Below are 27,658 nucleotides of genomic sequence, written 5' to 3' on the forward strand. Positions count from 1 at the left end.
TGAGGAAGATGGGAGTTTCTTCGGTGTTAATACTTCGAACATATAACTCAGGTCACAAAGATTCTGAAATCTTTGTTTAGTTTGAGAAATTAATATATCTAAACAGCAATAGTATACATTGACCTTGAAATATAATTCCGGGTCTGAAATTCTCTCATCTTGTGATAACTCTTACTTACAAACGTTAGAGGCCTCTGTAGTCTGGGGGCCCCGTATTATTGATACGGCTGATACTGCGGTAGCTACGCTCCTGTCCTGATATAAGAAATTATTATTCTAAATTATTTTCTATTTTTAGTTTTATGTTATTTACAATAATTCTATAATTTTGAAAATAATCTCAGCTCCTTAAATCTTAAAATTAGTTATTAGTTTTTTAGAGCCGTTCTTAATATAACACTTACAGTAAATGTAAGGAATATTTTTTTTCTATATATATATCATTATTTTGTCAACTAAATTTATAAATATCTTATAAAATTATTTTGAATAATTGTTAAAAATAATTATTAATTTGTAATAAATAGTTTTTTTTGTTTTCACATGTATGTTAGAAGATTTTTCACAATTTTAAATATTAGATCACATAATTAATGATATTTGAATAGTTTGTTATTGGTAAATTAAAATATAAAATAATAAGTCACCTAGAAATAAGAAATGCAATAAAAAACAATAACAATAATACATTAAAATGATTATGATGTCTACTAGCACGGCTGGTATTCGAACTGCTGCTACTCGTACTTGAACTACTGTTACCATGTTGCATTGCAGCCGGATGTTCGCCATTTAATACATGAACTAAAACACTAGATGAGTCACTGCTTGATGGTGAACAAGTATAGTTACCGCTGTCACTAGGTAAAGCACGTGATATTAGTAATCTACTTGTACGAGTTTGTTTTTCTGTAACAACACTAATACCACCACGTTGAGAATAATTTATAACATTGCCACCACGATACCAATAGATGAAACTTGGTGGATCCGGTGTTTGTAGCACGATACATGTTAAATTTATATCACTGCCACTTTTTATGTATAATTCTGGATTACCTAGAATTTTCGCTTTTGATACTGAAACAAATAATAATACTTAATTAGAAATCATTTAAGTTATAATAATAATAATTAAACATAAGAGGAATGCCGCAAGTGGTCTCCTAGCACCTAGATCAAGGGATTCTCTGTACCCTTCTTGAGAACTACCTGCTACCCGGAGACGAGACATCTCGTCTTCGAGTAAGAGATGCTATTAAAATCAGATAAAGTTTTTTGATTCTGTCGAGGCAAGACGCCACGAAAATCCAAGTTTCGGACCCGAAAATTCTGAATCTAACGCCCCACAGATTTCTGTAGCTACAAATAACATGTATAGAGATCCTCATGTTATGAAGGTGATAGTTCAATCGACAGTGTCCTGCCAAGACTCTCACCAGCCTTCTCAACTGTGCTCTAGTAAGTTTCAGACGAGCACGGTCAAATGATCTAGCTGTGGTTACACACAGTTTGGCCTGTCGCGTGCCCCGCGCAAAGTCCCAGAAATCAAAAGGGCTTGTCGTAGCCATTCTTTGATTCGGTAAATTACAGAGCATCTTTCTATGGGAATGAGAAGCTCAGGTGAAAGGGGTGTTTGAGACACCCACAACGAGTTATCTGTTTCATTCTCTTTAACGCCAGAGTGGCTCGGTAGCCAGATCAGTCTGATTGTGTTGTTCAGTGCCAAGCGATTCAGCACTTCGAAGCGCACATTGTATTTATATTTGGTTTACATTTAGACGCTACTCCTGAAGGGGAAATTATTGGACTGACTCAGGGGTGGCGATGTATCAATGTGTCATTTAGGTGGTACGATGGTAGATGGTACGCCATCCCATTAGTTTTTCTATGACTTATTAATTCCCGCTTAAGAGTTAGGATAGAAACGTATCCTTAAAATTTACATAGATCTAGCTTTTAAGGTATATTGTAGCAGAAATAAATTTTTTTACAAGAGTTTTATACAAAATTTTGAAGATTTGTAGATTTTTAGATAGGTAATAAATGTATTCTCCGATGGAAAAAAACTTCGTATGTTTAGATTTCCTAAAAATAAACGACTGGATTATAAGGTTAAGAGATTTGTTTTCTAATATTTCATATGAAAACTTATTATATTAGACAGAAAATTACAGAATAGAAAGAAAAGGTATAATGAAAAATCTTATAGATTGAGAAAAGCCTCTTTCATATGATACACCTTTAAATTTCGCTCCGTAGGTATAGTTTTGATAAAGTTTCATATTACGTTCTATTATAAATACTTCATTTCCATAATGCCTTAAAAATTGATTCATTTTAACAATATTTATTATCCGTAAACGATAATTCTTACCTAAAGTATGTTTAAACTTGAGAGAAATATTTTGAATAACAACGAAGAAGTATTTAGAGAACAGAATATAGAAAGTTTACCCATATTTTAAAATGTTTAAAGAATTTTCTCTATTAACATAATCTAATGATATAAATAATACCATAATTAACTATTCAGAAAATGATTTTGAAATGATATATTTTTGATTACATGTAGTTAGATATGGTACACATGATGGAAATTGCCTTCCTCGAAAAATGTCGTAAGAAACAAAATACTTGTGTGTCGTCATCCCTATTTGACTCGCTCTCAGGATGGGTGTTTCAGTATGTGGAGTAGAGAGAGAGTATATAAGACAATTATTCACAAATTCATAGGGTGTAGGAAAATTTCCAGTTCGTTAGAGACATATATTATTAGTTTTTAGGGTGAGTGATGATATTTTACAGAGAAAATATTCACCTTTTAAGAAAGGCAATAGAACGGTAAATGGTTAATATCAGAGTACAGATTGATTGATTTATGTTCATTTTCTTAGAAACTTATACTAAATCTATTTTGATTGGTAAAAACCCTTAAAAATAGCTTGTAGAACCATACAAACCATAGAAAACACAAAAATTTCCAAAATTTGTTTACATATTTCAGGCCAAAAAAGCCACCAGGCCAAAATTTGTAGTAATTTTGGTATAAACTTAAAACTTTTTTAAGTAATTTTTTTTGCCTGAATCGATTATCTATGTCCTGACTACACTCTTCTATCTTACTATTTTTTGGGTAAACGCAGTGAAACTGTAAGAAACACCAACAACGCCAGGTGGTAAAAAGTAAAACTAAATTGAAATGACTAGTCTAGGCAAGTACTTAAAGTTATCGATCCAAGTCATTTGCCAAGTTGTTTGATTGAAAGGCTGTATATCCTCTAGGCCGCTAATTAAACGGCTCCGTTTAGTAAAAAGATTGAGCTGTTAATTGAACGGCTAATTAAGGTAGTTGGCTGCGACACATGTAAGAGAAGAGACACTACTTGATTCTCAAAGAGACTTAAATGCTTGTTGAATGGGTAAACCAAAGAGTATACTTTAGAGAAGAAGGCTTCTATTCCTGACAATGTTAAAAAAGAGTATACGACATTCGACGCCTCCTAAAGACCTCTGGGCTATGCGCTCAGTACTTCAGTGTACGTTTCCACTGCACTGTGCTCTGTGTAATAATATCGTAATAACATGTATTATTGATTCTGTTGTAAATAAGGTAGTATTTACAGGGCACAAATTACTGGATGACATTCGCGCCTGGATAAGTGACCTTCTCTTTTATCTTATATTCTTTGGGGCATACGATGCGTTTTGGAGAAAATAAACGATTAGAAGTGCCAACGGGAAGAGAAGTCGTGGTCAATAACGAATACGATTGAATGCGATGTTTCGAAAAAGACTGTCTACTTGAAAGAATTAAGTTAGAATTAAGTTACTCTTTTCATTTAAAATTCTGAGATGTGTAAATTGTTATGTTTATATGTATCACTGTGTATAAATAATTTGATTGATATACTCACCAACAACATTAAGCCGAAAAGCTTGACTGATTTTAGGCTCGGTGCTGACTTGACATTCATACGTTCCTGTGTCACGTGTTTGTGGTGAACTCACTTTTAATGTCCATTCATCTGTACCGTCTGAATGTAATGATTGAAATCGTTGATCATTTGTATATGTCAAAATACCAACTGTTAATATATGTAGATCTCGTTTTCGTATCCATGATACCTGCACAAATGAGAAAAACAATTTAATTTTAATTATGTCTTACTTTAATACGTTTATCATTCGATTATAATGCTTTGATTTAAGAAGATATGCAAAGATTGAATAATACTAGAGATTTCAATAAAACTTTATAAATACATTTTTTAATTAACAAAGTTTCCAAAAATCACAAAAAATTTCTAGGTCATCGGGCTTTTTATTATTATTTTATCGTTCAAAGTTGGATGAAAAATTAATGAATTATATTGAAAAGTATGACCTAAATTTAGTACGATTACATACTTGGTTTATCAAAATTGGATAAAATTTGGATGTGATAGAGCAAAATAAAATTTTTTGGATTCTGATGACGTCATAAAGTTCAAAAATTCGATTTTTGTGATAACACCGGCAAATTTAATCCGACCTTATTGGAATTTTTTTTGAAACCCACTAATTTTGGGTCATTCTTTTCAGCTGTGATGTCAGTTTTTCCCTAGCTATCATTTATGTGCTTGATTCCGGGACCAGGACTCCACATTCATGAAACCTATTAGAGCTAGGTTAATTTTGATCACAAATTTGAAAAATATGACCTAATTTTAGTAGGATTACATACTTGATTTATCAAAATTGGATAAAATTTGGATGTGATAGAGCAAAATTAAATTTTTTGGATTCTGATGACGTCATAAAGTTCAAAAATTCGATTTTTTGATAACAACGGCAAATTTGATCCGATCTTATTGGAATTTTTTTTGAAACCCACTAATTTTGGGTCATCTTTTTCAGTTGTGATGTCAGTTTTTCCCTAGCTATTATTTATGTGCATGATTGCGGGACTAGGACCACACATTCTTGAAAACTATTAGAGCTAGGTTAATTTTGATCACAAATTTGAAAAATATGACTCAAATTTAGTAGGTTTACATACTTGGTTTATCAAAATTGGATAAAATTTGGATATGATAGAGCAAAATTAAAATTTTTCGATTCTGATGACGTCATAAAGTTCAAAAATTCGATTTTTTTGATAACACCGGCAAATTTGATCCGATCTTATTGGAATTTTTTTTGAAACCCACTAATTTTGGGTCATTCTTTTCAGCTGTGATGTAAGTTTTTCCCTAGCTATCATTTATGTGCTTGATTCCGCGACCAGGACTCCACATTCTTGAAACCTATTAGAGCTAGGTTAATTTTGATCACAAATTTGAAAAATATGACCCAAATTTAGTAGGATTACATACTTGGTTTTTCAAAATTGGATAAAATTTGGATGTGATAGAGCAAAATTAAATTTTTTGGATTCTGATGACGTCATAAAGTTCAAAAATTCGATTTTTGTGATAACACCGGCAAATTTGATCCGATCTTATTGGAATTTTTTTTGAAACCCACTAATTTTGGGTCATTCTTTTCAGCTGTGATGTCAGTTTTTCCCTAGCTATAATTTATGTGCTTGATTCCGGGACCAGGACTCCACATTCTTGAAAACTATTATAGCTAGGTTAATTTTGATCACAAATTTGAAAAATATGACCCAAATTTAGTAGGATTACATACTTCGTTTATCAAAATTGGATAAAATTTGGATGTGATAGAGCAAAATTAAATTTTTTGGATTCTGATGACGTCATAAAGTTAAAAAATTAGATTTTTTTTGATAACACAGCCAAATTTTATCCGATCTTATTGGAATTTTATTTTAAATGTGATGTTAAACTTATAACACCCCCTTTTTTAGTTCGGGGGTTAAAAAGACTATTCAATAATCAAATAACTTTTAATATAGGACGATCGATTAGTTTTTGTGTAAAATAATATTTAATTCTCATGTTATTCTACATACAAAATAATGATTGTTATTAAAATATAATGCGTAAAATAAATTATGTTATAATATTTCAATGTATGTTACCAAAATTTATGAACATTTTGTTTATTTTATTCAAGACACGTATTCCAATTTATTCCTAAATAGTTTGTTACCTCTTGTTAACCGGGCATTTATGATAGATTTTGGCATGTGCGTAAACAAACACAACGTGATTTAAAACCAAGCTGTTTATATTGTTTTATTTAAATTTTTATACTTTCCGCATATCATATAATGTAGAGGGTGTTTTGTAATGACCGCATTGCTTAGCAGGCAAGTTCTTGGAAGTTTTTTTGATTCAGTGTATTATTAACTATACAATTTTTCGCTAATTTGATCATATTCGGTGAGTATCAGAAGAGATACGGCTGCTCAACAACGTGAAAAGTGTGATAGCTGAACTTTACGCAAACTCCACAACTACTGTGCACAGTAAAGATGAGAGAACCATCGCGTGAATAAATAGCCTTAAGGTTCCAATCACCGAAATGTGTCTCACTACATGTAAATTATAGACGGTGACTGAAAGTCTTTCCCACAGAGTTTACCATTCAAGGAGAAATAGGTCTGAAAAGAAGAAGAGTACCAACACCTGAGCGTATCCCCGGGCTTCTATGTCGTTCAAACCCCCTTTGATGTCATTCGGATCATCAAAGGGGGCGTTAAAAAGGAACTCGAGTCTCTTCTCGACCCCGGACAAAAACTGGAAGACACCAATATGTTCATTCTTTCTCGGTTAGACTTTATACTGCAAGGCGGCAAAGTCGCCAAAGGACATCTATGATGAACTCAACGCAGCGTGGCTGTTTCGAGCTCTTATATATACCATCGTGTCAGGGAGGTGCTAATCTTTTACCTTTGGCCGATTCCGCGGATGTAAGCACTGTGGTTAACGCATTTAGACTTATGACCTGCAAGAACATCATTGTCAAGAAAACGGCGTGGTCGTGTTTAAAGCGTGCAATGAGAGAACCTATCCATGGTAATTTAACAGAATATTTGTCTGGCCACCTAATATACCTTAAGGTGCTCCCTTTTGGTGACCACAATGTAAAAAGCAAATTGCATGCATAAAAATGTATTCCTTTTTGAATAGAAATTGCAAACAATTATTCATTGGTTGAGCATAAATCTTTGTAATCGATTCAAATCAAGGTAAATTTATAAGTTTTTGTTATTTTCACCTCTATATATAAAGCTAGAGGTAATATACTATTTAATAATATTCAGTTTATGTTTTCATGAATTGCCATTGAACGTCCACGCTAGATAAATCCTCATTTTCCGGAAAAAAATTATACCCAGAATTCCCTCCCCGAACACTCCATGAAAATTTCTCTTGCAAAAACTGCCCCCATACTATCTGTATACTAATTTACATCAAAAAGGACCTTAATTGGCAAATCATCTAAGCCATTGTTCGTTTTTTAGTAAAATACTGCTTATTATTCGCCACTCCTGCGTGTCTATTTCACTTAAATGAACCTCCCTCTCTCCACTATTCTTCGTTCCTGGCATATACACGGTGCGCACACTTACCCACTGCGCACAGTTAGCCCAAATGACTTTAGCTACCAAAACCTGAAATCACTAAAATTAATCCACCGATCTTTTCTTATTCGTTATTCATTGTGGTAACTTTTTACAATCTAAAACATGTTAACAGTCGCTTGATGCTTAAAGGTGCGATTTCATAGGGACTCTTGGCGCTAGCTTCTATCGTCAAAAATGAGCACATGGTATAATTTTGATCAGAGTGCCATCTAGATCAAAAGCAGCGATATTTGATCTTCAATTGATTGAAGCTGGTATGATTTACTTGACGCTAAAAATGTTATATTGAACTGAACACAATCGATATTATGCAGAGGATTTAAAATACTTCAGACAGACAGTCGCACAAGTCAACTTGACACTTGACGCTACAGTATGACGCTTTTTTCTTATCTAGATGACACTCTGATCGAAATTATACCATGTGATCAAATTTGACATAAGAAGCACCACCATGATATCGCACCATAAGTGTTTTAAACAAACAAAAATATCTGCCATGGACGTCATAAAGGTAATCAGTGCACTTACGTACTAAAAGTTCGTATGCAGAGGCTATGAAACGTTTACCCCAGCCATTTTTATTTGTTTTAAACATAAAATTTATTCCTGTTGAAGTAATAATGACTGCATAGTACATGTTGTTATCAATTGAACACAAAAAAACTTTACAAAATTTGAAAACAAAATGAAACAAATCACAATGGTCATTATGATGTGGCCACATAGTGGTAATTACTATAACTATTATATAAAATAGCTTGTCGGTTTTAAAAGCTACTTATATGGTATACCTAACCTAATATTTGTGTGTAGTTTTCGGAAATGGTTGTCTCTCATACAACATTCTGGATAGAATATATTGTAACAGTACTGTGTAACGTAACCGATTAGCATTTTCACCGCCACCATATAAGAGTGAAAAGATATTTATCTATAGGTAGTGAATTTTAACTCTAATGTTGAAATATACATTTTAGACATAAAATGTTTGATAAGAACTAAAAGTAAGGTTAGTGAGTGTGTATGCACAAAAAACAAGGTTATTTGTTGGTTAGCTCTCAAACTCATGTGTTTGTTAGGTGGGTAGCACTAGAATATAGTGTACTACACCAGTTAATTTCCGTTATGTTATCGTCATTTTTTTAAATTGGAAACTATTTATGTAAAAAAAACGTAAATTAAAAAATATAAAAAAAATGACAAAATATTATATATTAGTTATATCCACTCACTATTGCCAACTTAATACATATATAGTATATGTTTTTAATGTTGGTAGTGATGATATTTATTATAATATAAATACAGAGTGGTTCTTTCATTTCATATAAATTGAAACTTAGAGTAGAACAACGATAACAGGCTCAAACTGGGTTTCAGGAAACGTTGAAAAGCCATTAATAATCTTCTATCGAATATTTCTGCTAAGGAATACTCTATATCTACCGATTTTCATTGGAACTTTTTTACAGGTCATTTAATAGACATAGAATATACAGATGCAATGTTTGGAAACGCATCTTTATTGCAAATACTGGCTTCAAGTGAATATTTGCCGACTCGCTGAAAATTGAACGTCGACCTAGATGTTATGGGAATGCTCGTGTAAAATCACAAAGTTGAGCGCAAGAGTCTTCATCAAATTTTTCATTTTATTGAGAAAGAGACAAGCAAAATTTGATATAATATTTCGATGATTCAAAAATCGATCTATAATCTTCAATTGAATCAGTCTATGTATTTGAGCCTTAAGTCAGTTATGACGCGAACTTTGGCTTTCGCAATTCTATGTCGAATTCATTGCAGATATAGCTCATGATTTTGAAAATTTTTCTGATCACTTCTCCAGCATTTCCTTTTCTTTCAAGCAAAACCTGTTTCGCAGTATCAGCAGTTCGATAGCCTCGTCATGATCCAGATTTTTTTGTTTGAAGTACTTGAAGTGCTTGAAGATAAAGTCAAAGAATGAACCGAGCTCAAAATATCAATGGAAATCTGACTAGACAGTGGAAATGCGTTTCATAAATGGATGCGTTTACAGGACTATAATGTTAATTGAAATTTATATGGAAAGATTCTCAATGGGAGAGGTTTTGACCCCTAAAACCCTTCCCATGCGCACGTGGTAGCTTGAATCTTTAATATGAAGTTGGTAGTAGGTAGAAGTAATTGTATCTTAAATCTTTCTCTGACATTGATTGCAATGGCCTCTGATCATGAGATTGAGATTCTTCGTAAACTTCGTGTGTTAATAGGAATGATACATTTAAGGTGTTTTCTAATATATATTGATTTGAACTTGATTTAATTTATGTTACCGCCAGATTATCGACAAGCTAACTTGAGGTTGATGTAACGAATATGAAATTATCATATTTATACAAAGCAATAAACATGGGCTACATTTTCATTCATTGGTAAGAAAATGGAAGATAACACACCTTCTAATTTTAGTGTTTTGGTTTAGATCGTAAAAAAAAGAGTAAACTACAGCCTTTCTGTATTTTGTGTATGTATATGGAAAGCATCAATTTTGAACTGTGTGTTGTGTTGTGTAGGTGGCCTAGATATTTATGTCATCTGAAGTATTATATATTTATAGTTCTAGAGCATAGCGCACATACATAGTTGTTGTATGTTTTATCTATGAAAATAAGTTCCATTGGGAAATACAATATCATTTTCATGTATATTTTTGATTTATTTATACATTCATATAAAAAATTATTATTTTGTTCAAATTATTATTATTCTTATCATTATTGTTATTGTTATTTTAATAAAGAATGGGAAGGTATTTTACAACACTTCTATTGAAATTTGTTTTTTACCTTTAACTGAATAAACCGCAAAATATTATTAAACCATGAGTTTATAATGGGTAATAGAGACAATGGAGAATAGAACTCAAGTTTTTCGATTTTAAACGAGATACAAGTATGAGATTTTGAATTCTCTGTTCCTGCTGAGGTACGCTATCCACAGTAATGTGCAGTCCCTCGTATGCCTTACGCAGTGCTTTTCTTTGAGATCAGCCCCAGTATTATACTTTTCGCAGCTCAATTACTTCAAACTCTTACTTTATGATGTTTCGCTGTGGAGCCCGATATGGAATTTTTGCCATTGTCATCTTGATAACGGGTTCTGACATCGAGTCGTCGAGTACTTTCAAACAGTTTAGTTATATATACCCACTTTTGAGATACACAGCACAAGAAACGGACGTGAAACAGCCTTCTAGGTAGGCAATCCCTGAAAACGAGGACCTCACCATGACTCCCAAGGTGACTACATTTCTTTAATCGTAAAACAAGGTTTAGTGTACACGTCTATTAAGTTTCGCCATTGAATCCAAAATGCAAAGTATTTCCCATAGGGTGCTCATGAGTCGATGGCCATAGCTTGTATTCATTGGTTAAATTTAATAGTGCAAATAACTCCTTAACTATTGTGTTTTGGACAAAAGTTTATAAGTCACTTTCGACTTAAAATTTTCCAAAGAATTCACCTCTTAGGTATGTGCATCGAGTCACGGGACACCCTGTATACTAAAAAACGGTATGCGAGTTTTTAATTGATAAACTTTGATCTTTCAAGTAACTTTTGTTTACTTTTATTCTAGGTAACCATCAAATCCTCACGATCCAATATTAATGTTCCTTTGTAATTAAACACGACTTTTTTTTTTCTTGATAAATATTAATTTTCAAACTCTTTGTACAAAGAATTATGTTTTGTATGCTTATTAATTTGAAATTTTTGTAAAATAAATATTCATTAAAAATTCTGTTAAGTAACAGAAACAAACTTTTTATGAATTTTTCAAATTTTGTTGTTGTTTGTTAATTTATAAATTAATATTAAATAAATAATAAATAAAAAAATTCATGACAAAATAAAAAACAAATACGAATTTCAATTAAGATTTCTAGTAAATATTTCATTTATCCTCAAGAGAAAACTTTTTATTTATTAAGAATGTATTTAGGATTCCGTGTAAAAATTAAAGGAAAAGCTTTTTTGTTTAATAAAATTATTATTGTATTTTATATACCCTGTGTGTATGAAATATATATCAAGGTATACTAATTTTAGCAATAAGTTTATAATACTAAGAAGTAGTGTTCATAAAATCACATATAAGTAGTCCATCATTTCGGTTTGTGCATCAATTTGCACGATAACTCAAAAACGAAAAGAGATATTAAGCTGAAATTTTTGTAGCGTATCCAGGACGTCAAAAATTAGCATATAGTACAGGTCTGTAGTTCATAAGACTTATCTTGTAAATAAATAGAGATAGAAGAAAAGTTTAAATACAAAAACTGTTACTTAATAAATAAATATGAAACAATTTTTATAATAAATTTTTTCAAATCTATTAATTTGAGTTGTATTTGCAACGAACCTTCTATAATTTGATAAAGAGAAGTATTCATTCATTGCTTTATTTACGAGTTGATAAATAAAGTTGAATAAAAAAATATATATAAACAGAATTGTCGACCTGAGTATCATAGATATATATACAGAGTGATTCATTTTAATATATACATATAAATATCTCGTTTTGTAGTTAACAAATCCAAAAATAACTTAAAACAAGTGAAAACAAACAATTGACTGAGTTAATTGTTGAAATACCATGCATAATCAGTGTTGATTTCTTTATCACATAACACATACAAACATGTGACACATACATAACTGATAATCAAGTATAGAACATATTATAAAATTTTCGCCTAATTGGCGCCCTCACGGGTACACAGTGATGTTTACGAAAAAATGTTTCAAACAAAAGTTGTTTAATTTGATAAGGAACATTTTTTACATTTAAACTTTTGTTCTATCTCTAACGGTTTACAAGATGGGTCCTACGGATCCAAGACCTAATTGACTTATGATGCTCATTTACGATCTTGACCTCACTTTTTACGTCCTGAGTACGCTGTAAAAATTTCAGCTCGATATCTTTTTTCGTTTTTGAGTTATCGTGTCCACAGACGGACGGACGGACGGACGGACAACCGGAAATGGACTAATTAAGTCATTTTATGAACACCTATGACAAAATTTTTTTCCTAGCATCATTATTTTTAAGCGTTACAAACTTGGGACTAAACTTAATATACTATGTATATTTCATACATGGTATAACAAAAGTTGCAGAGCTGGGCGGGGGACATCATGTTCTGAGTTCAGATTGGACCTAGTTCTTCAAGTTTATTTAATAGCTAATTTAGGTCCTAAACGATAACAGATAGAATGACACATTAAATTAGAAAGTTGATCCTCATAAAAAATCGAACAATTTTTGTTCAAAACATTTTTTCGAAAAATTTTACCTTTTCGGAAAAAATGTGACCTAAAAACATGTCATAATTGCATTTACTCGAAAGAAAATATGCTTAGAGTTTATCGATAATTGTAATTCAAAGTCATGAACACAGGCGAATGTTCTTTCTTATCTTTGACAACTTTTGGTTAAAGCATTTTGTCCATAGTAAGTATGTTTCTTTCGATTAAATGCAATAATGATATATCCTCCGAAAGCTGACGATTTTCGAAAAAATGGTTTAGAAAAAAAGTTAGTTTTTTTTATGAGGATCAACATTCTAATTTAAGGTGACATTCTATCTCTTTCCGTTAAGGATTTAAAAGTGGCTAAGAAACCTGAAGAACAATATTCAATCTGCCAGAACCTAATGTCCTCCATCAAACTCTGCAATTTGCGATCAAGTTATTTTTTTGAGGGGCTAACATGAAGGTTATAAAGAAGGAGAACGATCGCAATAGAAAATATTGTTCCCAATATTTTGAAAAAATAAGTGAGGCGCTGGGATCGCCAAGTTGTATCATTAAATGCGGGCTGTTGTGCGCTAATATACTACTTACGGACGACAGCGCGGCTGGTGGCTGAAAATGAACTATAAAATCTACAAATTTTCAGGGACAGGTGCGCTAATGCTTTAGTACATAGCGATCGTTCTCCTTCTTTATAACCTTCATGGTGGCTAACAACAAAACGAGATATATAAGTGTGTATATATTAAAATGGTCCACCCAATATATTGTAGTATTTTTTTTTTTTTCAAATTGTTTACGTGTCGAAAAATAAATTAAAACCTTCAAGTTTAGTAAACAGCACGTTTAGGGAAGTACAGATTATAATTTATGTTTGTGTGTATAAAAAAAAATGTATAAAGCACAGTCGAACATAATAGCAGTTTTTTAACACTATAGTTATGTACCCTTTTTAAGGCTTAACAACAAATAGACGAATGTGTGTTTTTTTCTCCAACTTTATTGTATACTCTTTATGGATATGCTCATCGACATTGAAAAATTGGACAGAAATAAAATCCAGTAATATGACTATCATTCCCTCGGAACCAGGGGAAACATGGCAAACTGGGTTTTTTATATTGAATACAATTTTTTAACTGCTAATAAATGATTTTTCCTCCAACATATGAGGCAAGGGTAGAGGCGGACTGGCAGTAAATGGCCCATCGGGAACTTATACAATAGTCGGCATCGGAAGCTCCAATTTTTTGGGAAGCGACTGTTTTTCTGCATTTTACATTATTCTTTAACTTTCAATTTAAAATGCAATTTTATTTTTTTTATCAACAAGAAGCTGAACTCTGCCAAGTTTGGAAAATCTCGTGGCTTACTTATGATTCTCCAATGTGGTACCCGTGGCTATACAAATAATATATAAGTAATTTACCTTATAGGCAATTTACTAACAGATATGACATACAAATTACATAATGAACAAAATTAAAATGTAATTATTTATAGGCAATTTTATTACAGATATGACATACAAATTACATAATGAACAAAATTAAATCTTAATTTTATTTCTCTAACCTATTTTTCTCTAAACCGTACATTTTTAGATCGTGAGTCTATTTTTCATTCGCACGATAAGCTTGAAAATGAATGGTAAATCATAGCATTTGATAGAAAAATAAAGAAGATCTGGCGTGGACGACGCAGAACACAAATTAATTTAATTAACAGACTAACAGTTGAGATGGGTTAGGCATGGTGGGTGTAAGGATGAAAAAAGGTGTACTTAGCTTCTCAAAATAACTGAGTAGCTGAAATAATTAAACAGCGAAAAAGATGGTAAAATACAAATAAGGTAACACTTTAGCAAGTAACATTTTTCAATGAGCGTTTGTCTCCGTTTAAAATGAATACATATTTCATATTCTAAGTGGATAGTATACAATTTGTTTCTAGTTCCGGTGAAAAAGGAAAATTTATATCAATAAGTTATTATAATATCGCATGTCTACAGATTTTTTATTAAAAAAATAAATAATAATAATAAAAAAGAATACAAAAAAAACGACATATTTATTGTAATCAGTCTACTATGGCCCCTATGGCATCTATAGTTTACAATATAACTCGTCTGCTTAGATATCATTGATATATTGGTACGTCAAAATATAATTTTCACATGAAAAAGATATTTTAACATGATATAATTTTTGTTTTTTTATACCACATACATGTGAAATATATCAAAGTATACTAAGTTTAGTCCCAAGTCTGTAACGTTTAAAAATATTGATGCTACGAACAAAATTTTGGTAGAGGTGTTCAAATAATAACCTAATTAGTTCATTTTCGGTTGCCCTTTTGTCCGTCTGTCTGTGAATACGATAACTCAAAAACGAAAAGAGGTATCAAGCTGAAATTTGTATAGCATGCTTAGGACGTAAAAAGTGAGGTCGAGTTCGCAACATTGGCCAATTGGGTCTTGAACCATAAAATATATATATATTTATAAATAAACAACTTTTGTTTGAAACATTTTTTCGTAAACATCACTGTTTATGCACGAGGGCGCAAATTTTATAGTATGTATTATATGAGAATATCAGTTATGTGTGTATGGCTATCTAGGACGTGTCGTTAAAAAATCAAACGATTTCGTAATCAACACTGTCTATACATAGTATTTCAACAATTAACTCAGTCAATTGTTTGTTTTCACTTGTTTTAATTGAATTTGTATCTATACTAAGTACTGGGTGCAACAAAATTGTTACGACCTACCTCTATTAGAACTTTTAAAAGAATATTAATTTTACTTAAATAAAAATTAGGTATCTCCGCATTCGGCTGACTTTTTCCATCATGGACCTTCATAAGTGAGACTGCTTTTTATCTATACCTCTATAAGCGACAGTCGAGCTTTATTTATTTATACAGTAGAACCTCGATAAGTTAAAGTCCAAGGGAAACAAAAAATATTTTAAGTTATAGAGGTTTTAAGTTAGCAAGTGTCTATGTTAGGTAAAGGTTAATATAGAGGTATGTACATGTTTCTATGTACCCTAGTTAATATAGAGGTATGTACATGTTTCTATGTAGTTACTGAGGGCCTATACAGAGATTATTTATTTAAGTTATAGAGGTTGCGTATTTTAAGTTATAGAGGTTTTGGGCTCTGATGGGAAGGGAACATAGTATTTTTTGAAGTAACAGAGGTTTTTATGTTACCGAGGTTTAAGTTATCGAGGTTCTACTGTATTATTTAGGAGGAACTATATTTTATCATATTACATATTTACTACATTCGTACTTGCTGTGACTTGTTTTTGCTGCGTACCTCTTCTATAAGAGAGAAACGCTACCCATGTACCTGCATTAGCGAGAAATTCGAGTTTAGGGAGAAACTTCTATATAAGCGAGAATGAGATTGTACTCTCTTGAACTTTCGCTTATCCAGGTTTCACTGTATAACTAAAAATGAATAGGTATGTGAAAAAAATCAAATAAAAACCTATTAAATTTTATGGATACTTTAACACGGTAACAAATATTAACGATATTGATAGACGATGTATATGTTACATATTGAAATCAAAGTAAAATACCACTTGTAATGTAACTATTATACCTACCTATCCATATGTAACTCCATTATTAATATTTGATATGAAAGTTATAATTGATTGCGTACCTAGCATTATATTAAAAAATCAATATAGGTAAGTACCTTCTAGGTTGGTAATATGGGAATTTTGTATTTTTCATTTTCAAGAAAGTATTTCTGCTAAGGATGACTCCAAACCGATTTAAAAGAGACTATATACAGTCAAACCTGGGTAAGTGAGTACTGGATAAGAGAGAAAACTCTATAAGTGAGATTAATAGTCAGGACCCGTCATTTTAAGCTCCCAAAACCTCTATTAGCGAGAAACAGAAACCTCTGTAAGAGAGAGTCGTTTTTCCCTCTTGGATCTCCGTAAGTGAGACTGCTACTTATCTATACCTCTATAAGCGACAATCGAAATGATAAAACTGAGAAAATATTCAAAACAAACTTTAAATAAAAAAATTGTTTAATCGTTTGAAATTATCATTATTATTTTATTGATTTTATCAGTTACCACATTCTCTCATTTCCTTCTTAACAGTCCTTATCGTAGGAATTCATATTCAGATTCTGATTGATATAATTATTACATCATGAAGTTGTATCAGTACAGTTATAGTTTTATTATACCTACCATGTATATGAAATATACCAAGGTATACTAAGTTTAGACCCAAGTTTGTAACGCTTAAAAATATTGATACTATGATCAAAATATTGGTATAGGTGTTCATAAAATCACCTAATAAGTCCATTTCCGGTTGTCTGCCCGTCTCCGCCTGTCTGTTAACACGATAACTCAAAAACGAAAAGACATATCAAGCCGAAATTTTTATAGCGTGCTCAGGACGTAAAAGATGAGGTCGAGTTCGTAAATGAAATACATGGGTCAATTGGATCTTGGTTTCGTGGGACTCATCTTGAAAACCGTTAGAGATAGAACAAAAGTTTATATGTAAAAAATGTTCCTTATAAAAAAATAAACAACTTTAGTTTGCAACATTTTTTCGTAAACATCACTGTTTACCCGTGAGAGCATAAATTATACGCAAATTCTATAGTATGTATGTTATGGCTATATCAGTTATATATGTGTGACATGTTTGTATGTGTAATATGACAGAGTAATCAACACTGTCTATACATGGTATTTCAACAATTAACTCAGTCAATTTTTTGTTTTCACTTGTTCATATTGTTTTTAAATCGATTGATCGGTTACTTTGTAAAAGCAAGTAAACCATGCGAGAATGACATAGTCGAGGAGGAGAGGTCAGGTTGTGTAAATTGAAAATGTTTACATAGAACTAATTAAATTGACATTTGTTTGAGTGGATACACATTACATATGTTGTTATTATGTTATTATAGTTGTATTTAACATTGCAATATCACAATTATTTGATCCGGTTATATTCATTCACTCTGACTCATATTGAATTTTATACAATTTTATTCAAGTGGAACATGAGTATATTTATTTACTATCTGTTAGCAAGTTATTGGTTTCACTTCAAAAAAGAAAATTGAAAAATTAATAATAGTTATCAGGGCCAGGTCCGATCAAACTTTTGTTCGCATGTTAGGTCATAAAGCCAAAAGTCTGTTGGGTGAAGGAAACTCGCTCGGTAACAGAGCCGAGGAGATCTTGAAACTAAACAGAGCTGATATTAGAGTCATCGTAGAGTTACTCGCAGGCCATGATAACCTGAACAAGTTCCAACATCAGATTGTAAAAAGACAATCTCCCGCGTGTGACAGATGCGGAGAAAATTCAGAAGAAACATCGAACCACTTTCTCTGTTATTGCCCGGCGCTCATACAGCAGCGAAGGAAATGGTTTGGTCCGGCCATTGTCGAACCAGAAGGAAACTCAGCGCTAGGCAAATCCTGGGTTTCAGTACATCAGTTGGTTATAATAGCCACTGAAAAGCGTAGCGGGGATAGAGTACAAGGGTTTACTTGGCTAGGTGCTCTGAACCATTGCTTCGAGGCGCGATCCTCGAGCATGGCCCGCTAACCTCCATACCCATACCCATACTCATAGGCCATAAAGTCAATCAAAACAAGTTATTATTTTTTCGAGTAAGAGAACACTTAATAAGGTCAAAATGTGAAATTCAATCACTGTTTTTCAATAACTGAATTCTGCTAGGTACAGAAAAAAACTTTTCTAAAACATTGTGTGCATCGACCTCCAACAACGCGATGTATATTGAACGAGAAACTAAGCCGTTTAGCCGATTTTCAGACATTGTCGATCTAAGGTATGTTTTGAGACGACACAAGGTTGATAAGAAGCGTTGATTTTTCGCTGTTGTCACAGACAAAACTACTAGAAAGCAAAGCCTTTAGTAGATATCGGAAACGCAAATATAAAGTGCTTCGAGTGAATTTTTGGCACCCCGTCTAGCAATGCGTTTTCGCCAAAGGTAAACTTCCGTCTACCTAGATGTCACTGTGAATAATTCTAGTTCAAAAAGTTACAACGAATTAAATAATTTATACTTACGGCTCTATCACCCAAATTTCGTACTCTACAATGTAAATACGCAGTTTGTCCAACCGTTGTAGTTGTTTCACGTCGCGTTGAATTATCAAAATATGGTTGTGAAAATGGTTGCTCCCAATATGGAACCTGTTCTATGACACTACCAGCTCCAACACCCATTACAATTAAATTTTCCGGTACTGAAAAAAAAGAAAAGAAAAATTATATAATATCCTGTTCTATAATGTTCTTTCAGAGTCATTTTCTGAACATTTTTCGAGATGCGTCAATAAATATTACTTCTTGTATTTTTCGGTGTAACTTTTTAAAAATTTAGTTTAGGCATTACGTATCCATATATGAATATTATAGAATTTTTTCGATTTTGGTATCGAAAACCTTAATGAAGTTAATAAATATAATTTAATACAATGCTATTTGTTAGAAAAATAACTTTTTTTTAAAGAAAATATTAAAAAAAAAAAACATATAATATAAAGAATAATATTAGTATACATGATCTGAATTATTGCATACCAGACACAAAATATAAAACATTAAAATATAAAAATTTTTTATATTTTTTAAACTTCAGCCGTTTTGTACCGTTTTTTATTTTGAAAAGTCAACAAAAAGACAATCACGAAAAGACAAAACAATATTATTTTTTGGGTGTTATATGATGAGATGAAATAACAAAAAAAAAAATTTATAAACTAAACATAACTCCCATTATCTATGTTTTTTATATAATGTAATATATATCAAGGTATACTACATTTAGTCCCAAGTTTGAAACGCTTGAAAATATTGATGCTACGAACAAAATTTTGGTAAAGGTGTTCATAAAATTACCAAATTAGTCCATTTTCGATTGTCCGTCCGCCCGTCTGTCTTTGACCACGATTACTCAAAAACGAAAAAAGATATCAAGCTGAAAGCTTCCGACTATTATTAATTAAAACATTTCAATTGGAATTATAGTTTTGATCCTCCTTTATTAATTTTTTTCATCTTTTGCGAAGTCGAGTTTTTGTTTTTTTATGAAAGGAACTTTTAAGATTTTATGAAAGTAACTTGATGAATTTGAAAATAAAATTTTATCATTTTTTGTCAGGTTTTGTACGTTAATTAAATTAATATGAAACATTTGTAACAGTTTTATGGTATCTTTATGTTTACATATACCTATCTCTATATATTATAAATGTAAAAGTAAGCATGTTTGTTTGTTTATTTGTTACGCTTTCACGCTAAAACTAGCGAATGGTTTTTAATGAAACTGTACAGCAATATAGCTGATATATCAGAATAACACATGAGATATAATTTATAACGATATATTAAGAAAAATATTTAAATAATTTAAAAATAAATTTAATTTGACATTATCATAAATTACAGATTTCTGTAAAAATAGTCAATATAAAATATTTCACGGCCATCTTCTCTGATATACTCAATGAATAATTACTATTATACATTTAAAAAAATAGAAAACCATACATATATTTTACCTGTGTAAAACAATCCTTACCATTATTTCGAGTGTTATAGAAAGGGATAAGCGAGAGCAATCTTTATCAATCTTTACTTTTAAACCCAGCGAAGCGGGTGAGTGTCACTCTAGTATAGTTATATATACATACACATCATTATGTGAAGTTTACTTGACGGCTAAAGATAGTAAAAAACAGCTAAAAACAACGAAAATAAAATGATATAATAAGGTATTTAATGACCGACAAACCTTTTTTTTTAACTTCTATTTAATATAATATAATCCATTAATCTTATCTTGAGATTTGATTTGTTTTCACTGGCTTCAAGATACTTCAGATACTTTTTTTTTATCGAGGTATTTTAATTAAAAGAATTATTTAAGGTAAAAATAATAAAAGAAAATCTTAGTAATCTAAACTCGCTCTTCTATAAAATATTTTCAAGGCAGTTTGAAAGATTCTAGGGAAGAGATCCCCAAAGTTTTTTTCCCTCGTCGACTATTGGTTAATAATTATTACATTTTAAAAATTCATTGACTTAAAAATTGATGTTTTGACACATTTTTAATTGTATAGTGAGGTAAAAAATTTGTTTTTTGTAAACCAAATTAAAATTAAGTTATATGAGATCAACTATATCGTTCATCTCAAAGACCCCCAATTATTTTTTTCGCTCACATGGATTCTTTGTAGGTCATTGTGGTCCACTGTCAGTCTATATGTACCACTTTGGGAATCACTGGTCCACGGCAGGAGCTAAATATTAAAATGTTATGTAAAAACAAAGTTGATTGTTATATGTTATCGGAACTCGTATTATAAATGTGAAAGTAAGTTTGTTTAGTTTTCAAGTGTTTTCATTTGATTTTGATGATTTCCGGATTAAAGATAGATGATACTTTGGAAATGAACATAGGAATTCACTTTTTGTTAAGAAAATAAAACTTGAAAGGTGTTAAATAGGAGTTTGAAAGTTTGCATGTGGAATTAATCATTTTTCAAGTTACGGTTAGGTTTTTCACAGTATGATAGCATTATAATTCTCCGAAAATAAGAAAATGATGCTTAAAAATACTCTTTTCATTTCTATTCACGCTATGTATGAGTAAGTTTTTTGTCCATTCGACGCGTAAAAAAGTCAAATTAACAGAGATTTTGAAAGGTATACGTCACAACCCGTTAAACTGGGAAAATCGCCCCCAAAACAATCTTCTTTCTTCTATATGTGTTTGAGAGATGCGGTTTTTTTACTTTCGGCGAGACTTATTGTAAGAAACGAAAACTTTAAAATTTTCAACGCAAACTATCTCCTCCGAAAATCGATTAATAGTTTTCTTATTTGCTTTTTTTTTCATTATAGGCTGGTTTTCCTTGTGATACCACCAACATTATCACAAATTGTACTATTTTTACATTGATGCCTCTCTATTTCCCAGAAATTATCTGTGTGAGCACCGTTAAAAATGGAAATAATGAAAACACAATAGAATAATAACAGTCAATTTTCCTACCGAAATATCATTAAATTTTATGGTCACTAATAATAGAAGTGATATGATGTTTTTTAGATGGTGAACATCATTTCCTCTCTCTCTTTTTGTGTTCCGGTTAAAAATTCTTTTTTTCAACATAATAAAAGAAAAGACACACACTATTTCCACAAAAAATTCTTTTGTTTTTAATGTTTGTATCTCACACCTATGTATGTGCATGGTATGTATGTATATAGGAAAATGAAAAAGGGATTTTCTTTAATTTTTACAGTCCAACATTTATATGTCTTTACGGATCACTTATTGTCAAATCAATTTCAATTGTTCTCAACCATTATTCCGTACAAATAAATCTCATACTCTTTTATCCGACTTTAAAAATGTGATGATCAAATGCATGCGTTTTGACCATTCTTACATCATCATGTGATATACCTACAACATTTCATTTGTTATGATGCTCTTTATATCTATATATATAATGGAAGCTGACTGATCGATCAACAGCACAGCTGAAACCGCTGGGTCTAGAAGATGTTCAATGTTGCGATATCTCAGAAAGTCTGCTTTTAATCAATAAATTAGCCTGATTTTTATACTTTTTGGGTCAAAATTACCCCATCCACCGAGTTTCATCAAATTCCAAAACAAAATTTTTTTTTGCGTTTTTCTCGATTTTTTCAAAGGGGTACCCCTAAAAAAATTGCAAAAAATCGAAAAATTTTTTTAATCTCCAATTTCGATAAAACTCAGTATATAAGGTAATTTTGACCCAAAAAGTGCAAAAATCGGGTGCATTTGTTGACTGGTCGAATAGTTTTTGAGATACGGACTAAAATCTAACCAGACATTGCGATATCTCAGAAAGTCTCACTTGAAATTTAGCCTAACCTTAGTGTAATCAGATATAATTTACGGTTCAATAGTTACAGTTTTCGTTAAAAATGTAAAATACGAAGACATTTTCTATACCAACTGTTTTTCTACCCGTAATATTATGATGCGTACTAATATCGCAGGAAATTGACATTATTGAAGAATAGTAAAGACATTCATTACATAAAAAATATTCGAAGAAAAGAACAATAATAAAATAAAAAAAAACACAATGCAGGAGCTGCTTCAGCTAAGTGAATTTTCATCAGTATGTATATGCCTAGATGGTACAAACACACATGGTATATATAAGAATGGAAACTGACTGATCGATCAAAACACAGCTGAAACCGCTGGGTCTAGAAAGTGTACAAAATTTCAATGCTCTGCATCCAATCATTAAATTAACCTGATTTATATACTTTTTGGATCAAAATTACCCCATCCAACGAGTTTCATCAAAATCCAAAACACAAATTTTTTTTGCGTTTTTCTCGATTTTTTCAAAGGGATTTTTTCCGTTCCGTTTCGTCCGAAATATTGGACGCATGTAGTAAACGCGTGAGCTAATCTCTCATCGAAGGACTAACGAACCATCAACCGTACTAAACCAATTTCCACATTTTCTATCAGAAGAAAATTATCTAAAAAAAAAATACGCAAACCCAAATGACTTTTATATTGGAGCACGTAAAATAATAAGACATAGCATTTAAAAATTATTTTTATATTGATTATATTAAATAAGGAACGATTGAAGCATGGCGGATAAATGTTATCTGATGAAATAAACCGTTAAACTTAATACCACAGCCAGTACCTACTTTATTATTATATGTCTCCTTATTTTCTTTTATTTTTGTTCAAATTTATTATGATTTTTTTTTTATTAATAAAATAATACTTTTAATATTATCTTTGTATAATACATATAAAAATTACAAAAGAAAGAAAAAAAAAATTGTGACATTTCTAGATTTTATTTTCAATTTTTGTAACCCCTTTTGAGGGTACTGTTGAAGAGTAATAGCATTTTATCAGTTGAATGAGTCATATCGGTAATATACGGAAGCCTGAATGTCTCATTGACAATTTATGAGAAAGTGGCGCTACACTAGCTTATTTTTTAAATGTGGACTACCCACAAGTATAAAACCAAATCAAGTTTAAAAAAACCACAAGTTCACTTTCAGCAAGTGCACTTGTTACTTGTAGTATTATGGAAACGAACCTCTTTGAACGTGTCGGTATTTTGTCATGTGCAGATTTCTAATTAAACGTCATAATAAACACTTATTAATACTTTTAAAGGCTAGAAATTAGAAATGTTCAGATGCAAAAGAAAAACATCTACAATTAAAGCATTATATTTTTTAAATAATACTAAAGAAAATTTTTAACTAACTACATAAAACAAATTATAAACATTATCATATTATTATTAAATCCGGACATATAATTAAAGAATAGCCATCACCGATTGACATCTTCAAAAAGGTTCGTTTCCATAATGCTACAAGTCACAAGTGAACTTGTTGAAAGTGAACTAGTGTTTTTTTTAAAGTTGGTTTTATACTTGTGGGTAGTACACATTTAAAAAATATGCTAGTTCAGCGCCACTTTCTCATAAATTGACAGAGAGACTTTCAGGCTTTTCCATAGTAACAGGCGTACACGTATGGATGGTATAGTTCAGGAGAACTATCTTGTATGGGGACAAATTGAAAAAGTGTCCAGTGGTAAGCAGCAAATTATAGCTAATATGATTGATTTTAACTTCTTTACTCTTCTCTAACAACTTATTTAAATCTTTATCTCACTTTTATTATATTGTAAACAAATGATAAAATTAATTATATTTCTCAAATTTTATATCGAACACCATCTATGAACAGTAATCGGAAGTTATCAAAGATCAGAACCACTTTGTTAGTTAACTATTTCAGATGCAAATATTTTCTTGTCTTTTCAAACTTGATTTTATTTATTGAATCAAAATAATAAATCAAAATGATACGAAACCCAATAAATATAAAGCCTACATTACACACATGACCGATTTGTACTTTTCCTTCGTTTATTTTATTTATTTTTTTATTATTTTTCTATAGTAAAATTGTAAAACTGTAACATTGTGGTTTTTAGTAGTAATAGTAGTAATATGTATACCACAACAATTTTCTTCTTTCGATTCAGCTCCGTCGTATCTACTTCTTATATGTAGTAAATTTTTATACCATGTATATATAAAATATATCATAGTATATTAAGTTTAGTCCCAAGTTTGTAACACTTGAAAATATTAATGCTACCAACAAAATTTTGGTCTAGTTGTTCATAAAATCACCTAATTAGTTCATTTTCGGTTGTCTGTCCGTCTGTCAACACGATAACTCAAAAACGAAAAAAGACATCAAGCTGAAAGCTTTACAGGTCACTCAGAACGTAAAAATTGAAGTCGATTTCGTAAATTAGCAACATAGGTCAATTGGGTCTCATTTTGTAAACCGTTAGAGATAGAATAAAAGTTTAAAGGTAAAAAATGTTCCTTATAAACAAATAAACAACTTTTGTTTGAAATATTTTTTCGTAAACATCACAGTTTACTCGTGAGAGCGTAAATTACACGCAAATTATATGGGAATATAAGTAATATGTATGTGTGACATGTAATGTGACAGTGTAATCAACACTGTTTATACATAGTATTTCAACAATTAACTCAGTCAATTGTTTGTTTTCACTTGTTTTTTTTTTATAGTAGGTAGGTTATTATTATTGTTTGTAGGATAAAAGTTAGATGATCTTAAATCTTTAAAGCGTTACTATTCTTACTCTTACGTCGTTGTACATGTAAAGGCAGGTACCTACATAATATATTATTTCTTTTCCTTTTATTATTAATTCTCTTTTATGTTTTATCTCTACATTTTTTTACATTATCATCATGTACAAAGTTTTTTTGATATTATGTCTATCTTTAATAATAACAAAATCTTGTATATATATATATTTTTTGTTTTGGATTTTACGAATTTACCTGTTGAATTGAGATGAACATTTTCTGTCCTCAATTTTTTAGGAAATATTGAAGATTATCTAATTCATACTGATTATAATTAAACTAGCTGTGAACTACCCGCTTTGCTGGGCAACATCCCCACTTGCACCCCTCCCTCCACATTTCCTTGCGTGGGATAACAGTTTTGTAATGTACACGTCATGCTCTTTTATTTGATACCTTACTTAGGTATATTTGTAAATATTCCATAATTCCTTCCCACTTTCTCGCTACACCTTTCTACCCTCCAAAGGTTAAAAGTAGATAAAAACAATAGATCTTTGAAGCTGGTTGTATATCGTGTCAATATTTGAGCTTAATCGATGCACAACTTTTTTAGTTTTTGAAGCATATCCCTTTCAACCCCTATTTCAACCCCTTACTCTACTATAATATGGATGTATTATACATAAAAACCTTCCTCTTGAATCACTCTATCTATTAAAAAACCGCATCAAAATCTGTTGCGTAGTTTCAAAGATTTAAGCATACAAAGGGACATAGGGACATAGGGACAGAGAAAGCGCTTTCTCTGTCCCTATGTCCCTATGTCCCTATGTCCCTTTGTATGCTTAAATCTTTGAAACTACGCTGTTTATTACCTGCTAGAGCCTCGTAAAGATACTTCACAAGCAATATCAAGACATTAACATTACACTACAAATAATTGTAGTAAAAAAGTTGAATGCTAACAAATATAAAATTACGAAAAATTACTACCATAAAAAAAAAACCAACCCGAAAGCTTACAACAAAAAATAGCAACATATAAACCATAGCACAGTATACAATAAAGTAACCCATTATTATTATCCGACGACAAATACGACTGACCATTAGCCATCCATTCGTTCGTTTCCATATACATATTCACATAAAACAATTGCATTTACTTTGAAGTTAGTAATAATATATGGCCATGTTGGTAAGTTTTTTTCCACCTAAGGTTATTTATAACCTGTGCTATGCATATAAAAAACTTCTTTCATTTTTATATTAGGTATAAAATTTTTAAAAAACACACCAGTAGAAAATGGCGTGTATAATAGATGAGAATGCTCTTAAGGTGACCCATAATGCTGCTAAAGCTCTGAGAAAAACCTAATATATTTGTACATGGTTAGCCTTACTGGACTACCCGTCGCTAAATCAAAATTCACGATTTATTACGCTGAAATGATATTTTATTTCTCCTGTCACTTTTTTCCTGGGTAAGCGATATCTTCCTTATTGCTCATCAAATTCCATGATTTACTCCTCACGTTATAGCTTATCGTGCTTCGTGACGAAAAATAGATTCACGGTCTAAAAATGTACCTCTTAGAAAAAAACAGGCTAGAAAAGTAATATTAAGGTTTAATTTTGTTTATTATGTAATTTGTATGTCATATCTGTAATAAAATTGCCTATAAATAAAAATAATACATACTTGCAACTTCGTGAGCGACTCCCTTTACTCTTATCTTAGAGTTTCACCTCGGAATCTAACGGAAAAAGCTGTATTTTTGGACAAACCTTTGTTTTGATAGTACAAATGATGTCTCAAAAGTCACATATGGTCACGCGAGCAGGTCCTTAGCTATTCAAGGCCAAAGATCTCAGAAATGAGTTTTTTGTGAATATCTCGTTTCTTTTGCCTTCAATCGAATTTATTCGAAGTATTTTCTAGAAAACTTTTTTTGTCGTTTTTTTCAATAATTTTTCATAAGGCTCACTTGTTGAAGCTAAAAATGGGCATCAAAGTTTTGCCGTAATTTGCCTCTCACAAGAAAACAATGATG

At 31.1% G+C, this 27,658-nt stretch overlaps 1 protein-coding gene across 1 annotated transcript; it reads right to left on the reverse strand.

Annotated features, from left to right (window-relative positions):
- Window positions 1-643: 643 nt before the first annotated feature.
- Window positions 644-26,745, reverse strand: LOC123291428 (limbic system-associated membrane protein-like). The gene is made up of 4 exons (XM_044871719.1): window positions 26,712-26,745; window positions 18,967-19,145; window positions 3,918-4,128; window positions 644-1,080 (listed from the first exon to the last, which is right to left on the reverse strand). Exons 1-4 carry the CDS (start codon window positions 26,743-26,745, stop codon window positions 644-646), a joined length of 861 nt encoding a protein of 286 aa, XP_044727654.1.
- Between the last annotated feature and the right edge of the window lie 913 nt (window positions 26,746-27,658).

The sequence above is a fragment of the Chrysoperla carnea genome, chromosome 2 (assembly GCF_905475395.1).
Source record: "Chrysoperla carnea chromosome 2, inChrCarn1.1, whole genome shotgun sequence".
In the NCBI taxonomy this organism is placed as follows: Eukaryota; Metazoa; Arthropoda; class Insecta; order Neuroptera; family Chrysopidae; genus Chrysoperla; species Chrysoperla carnea.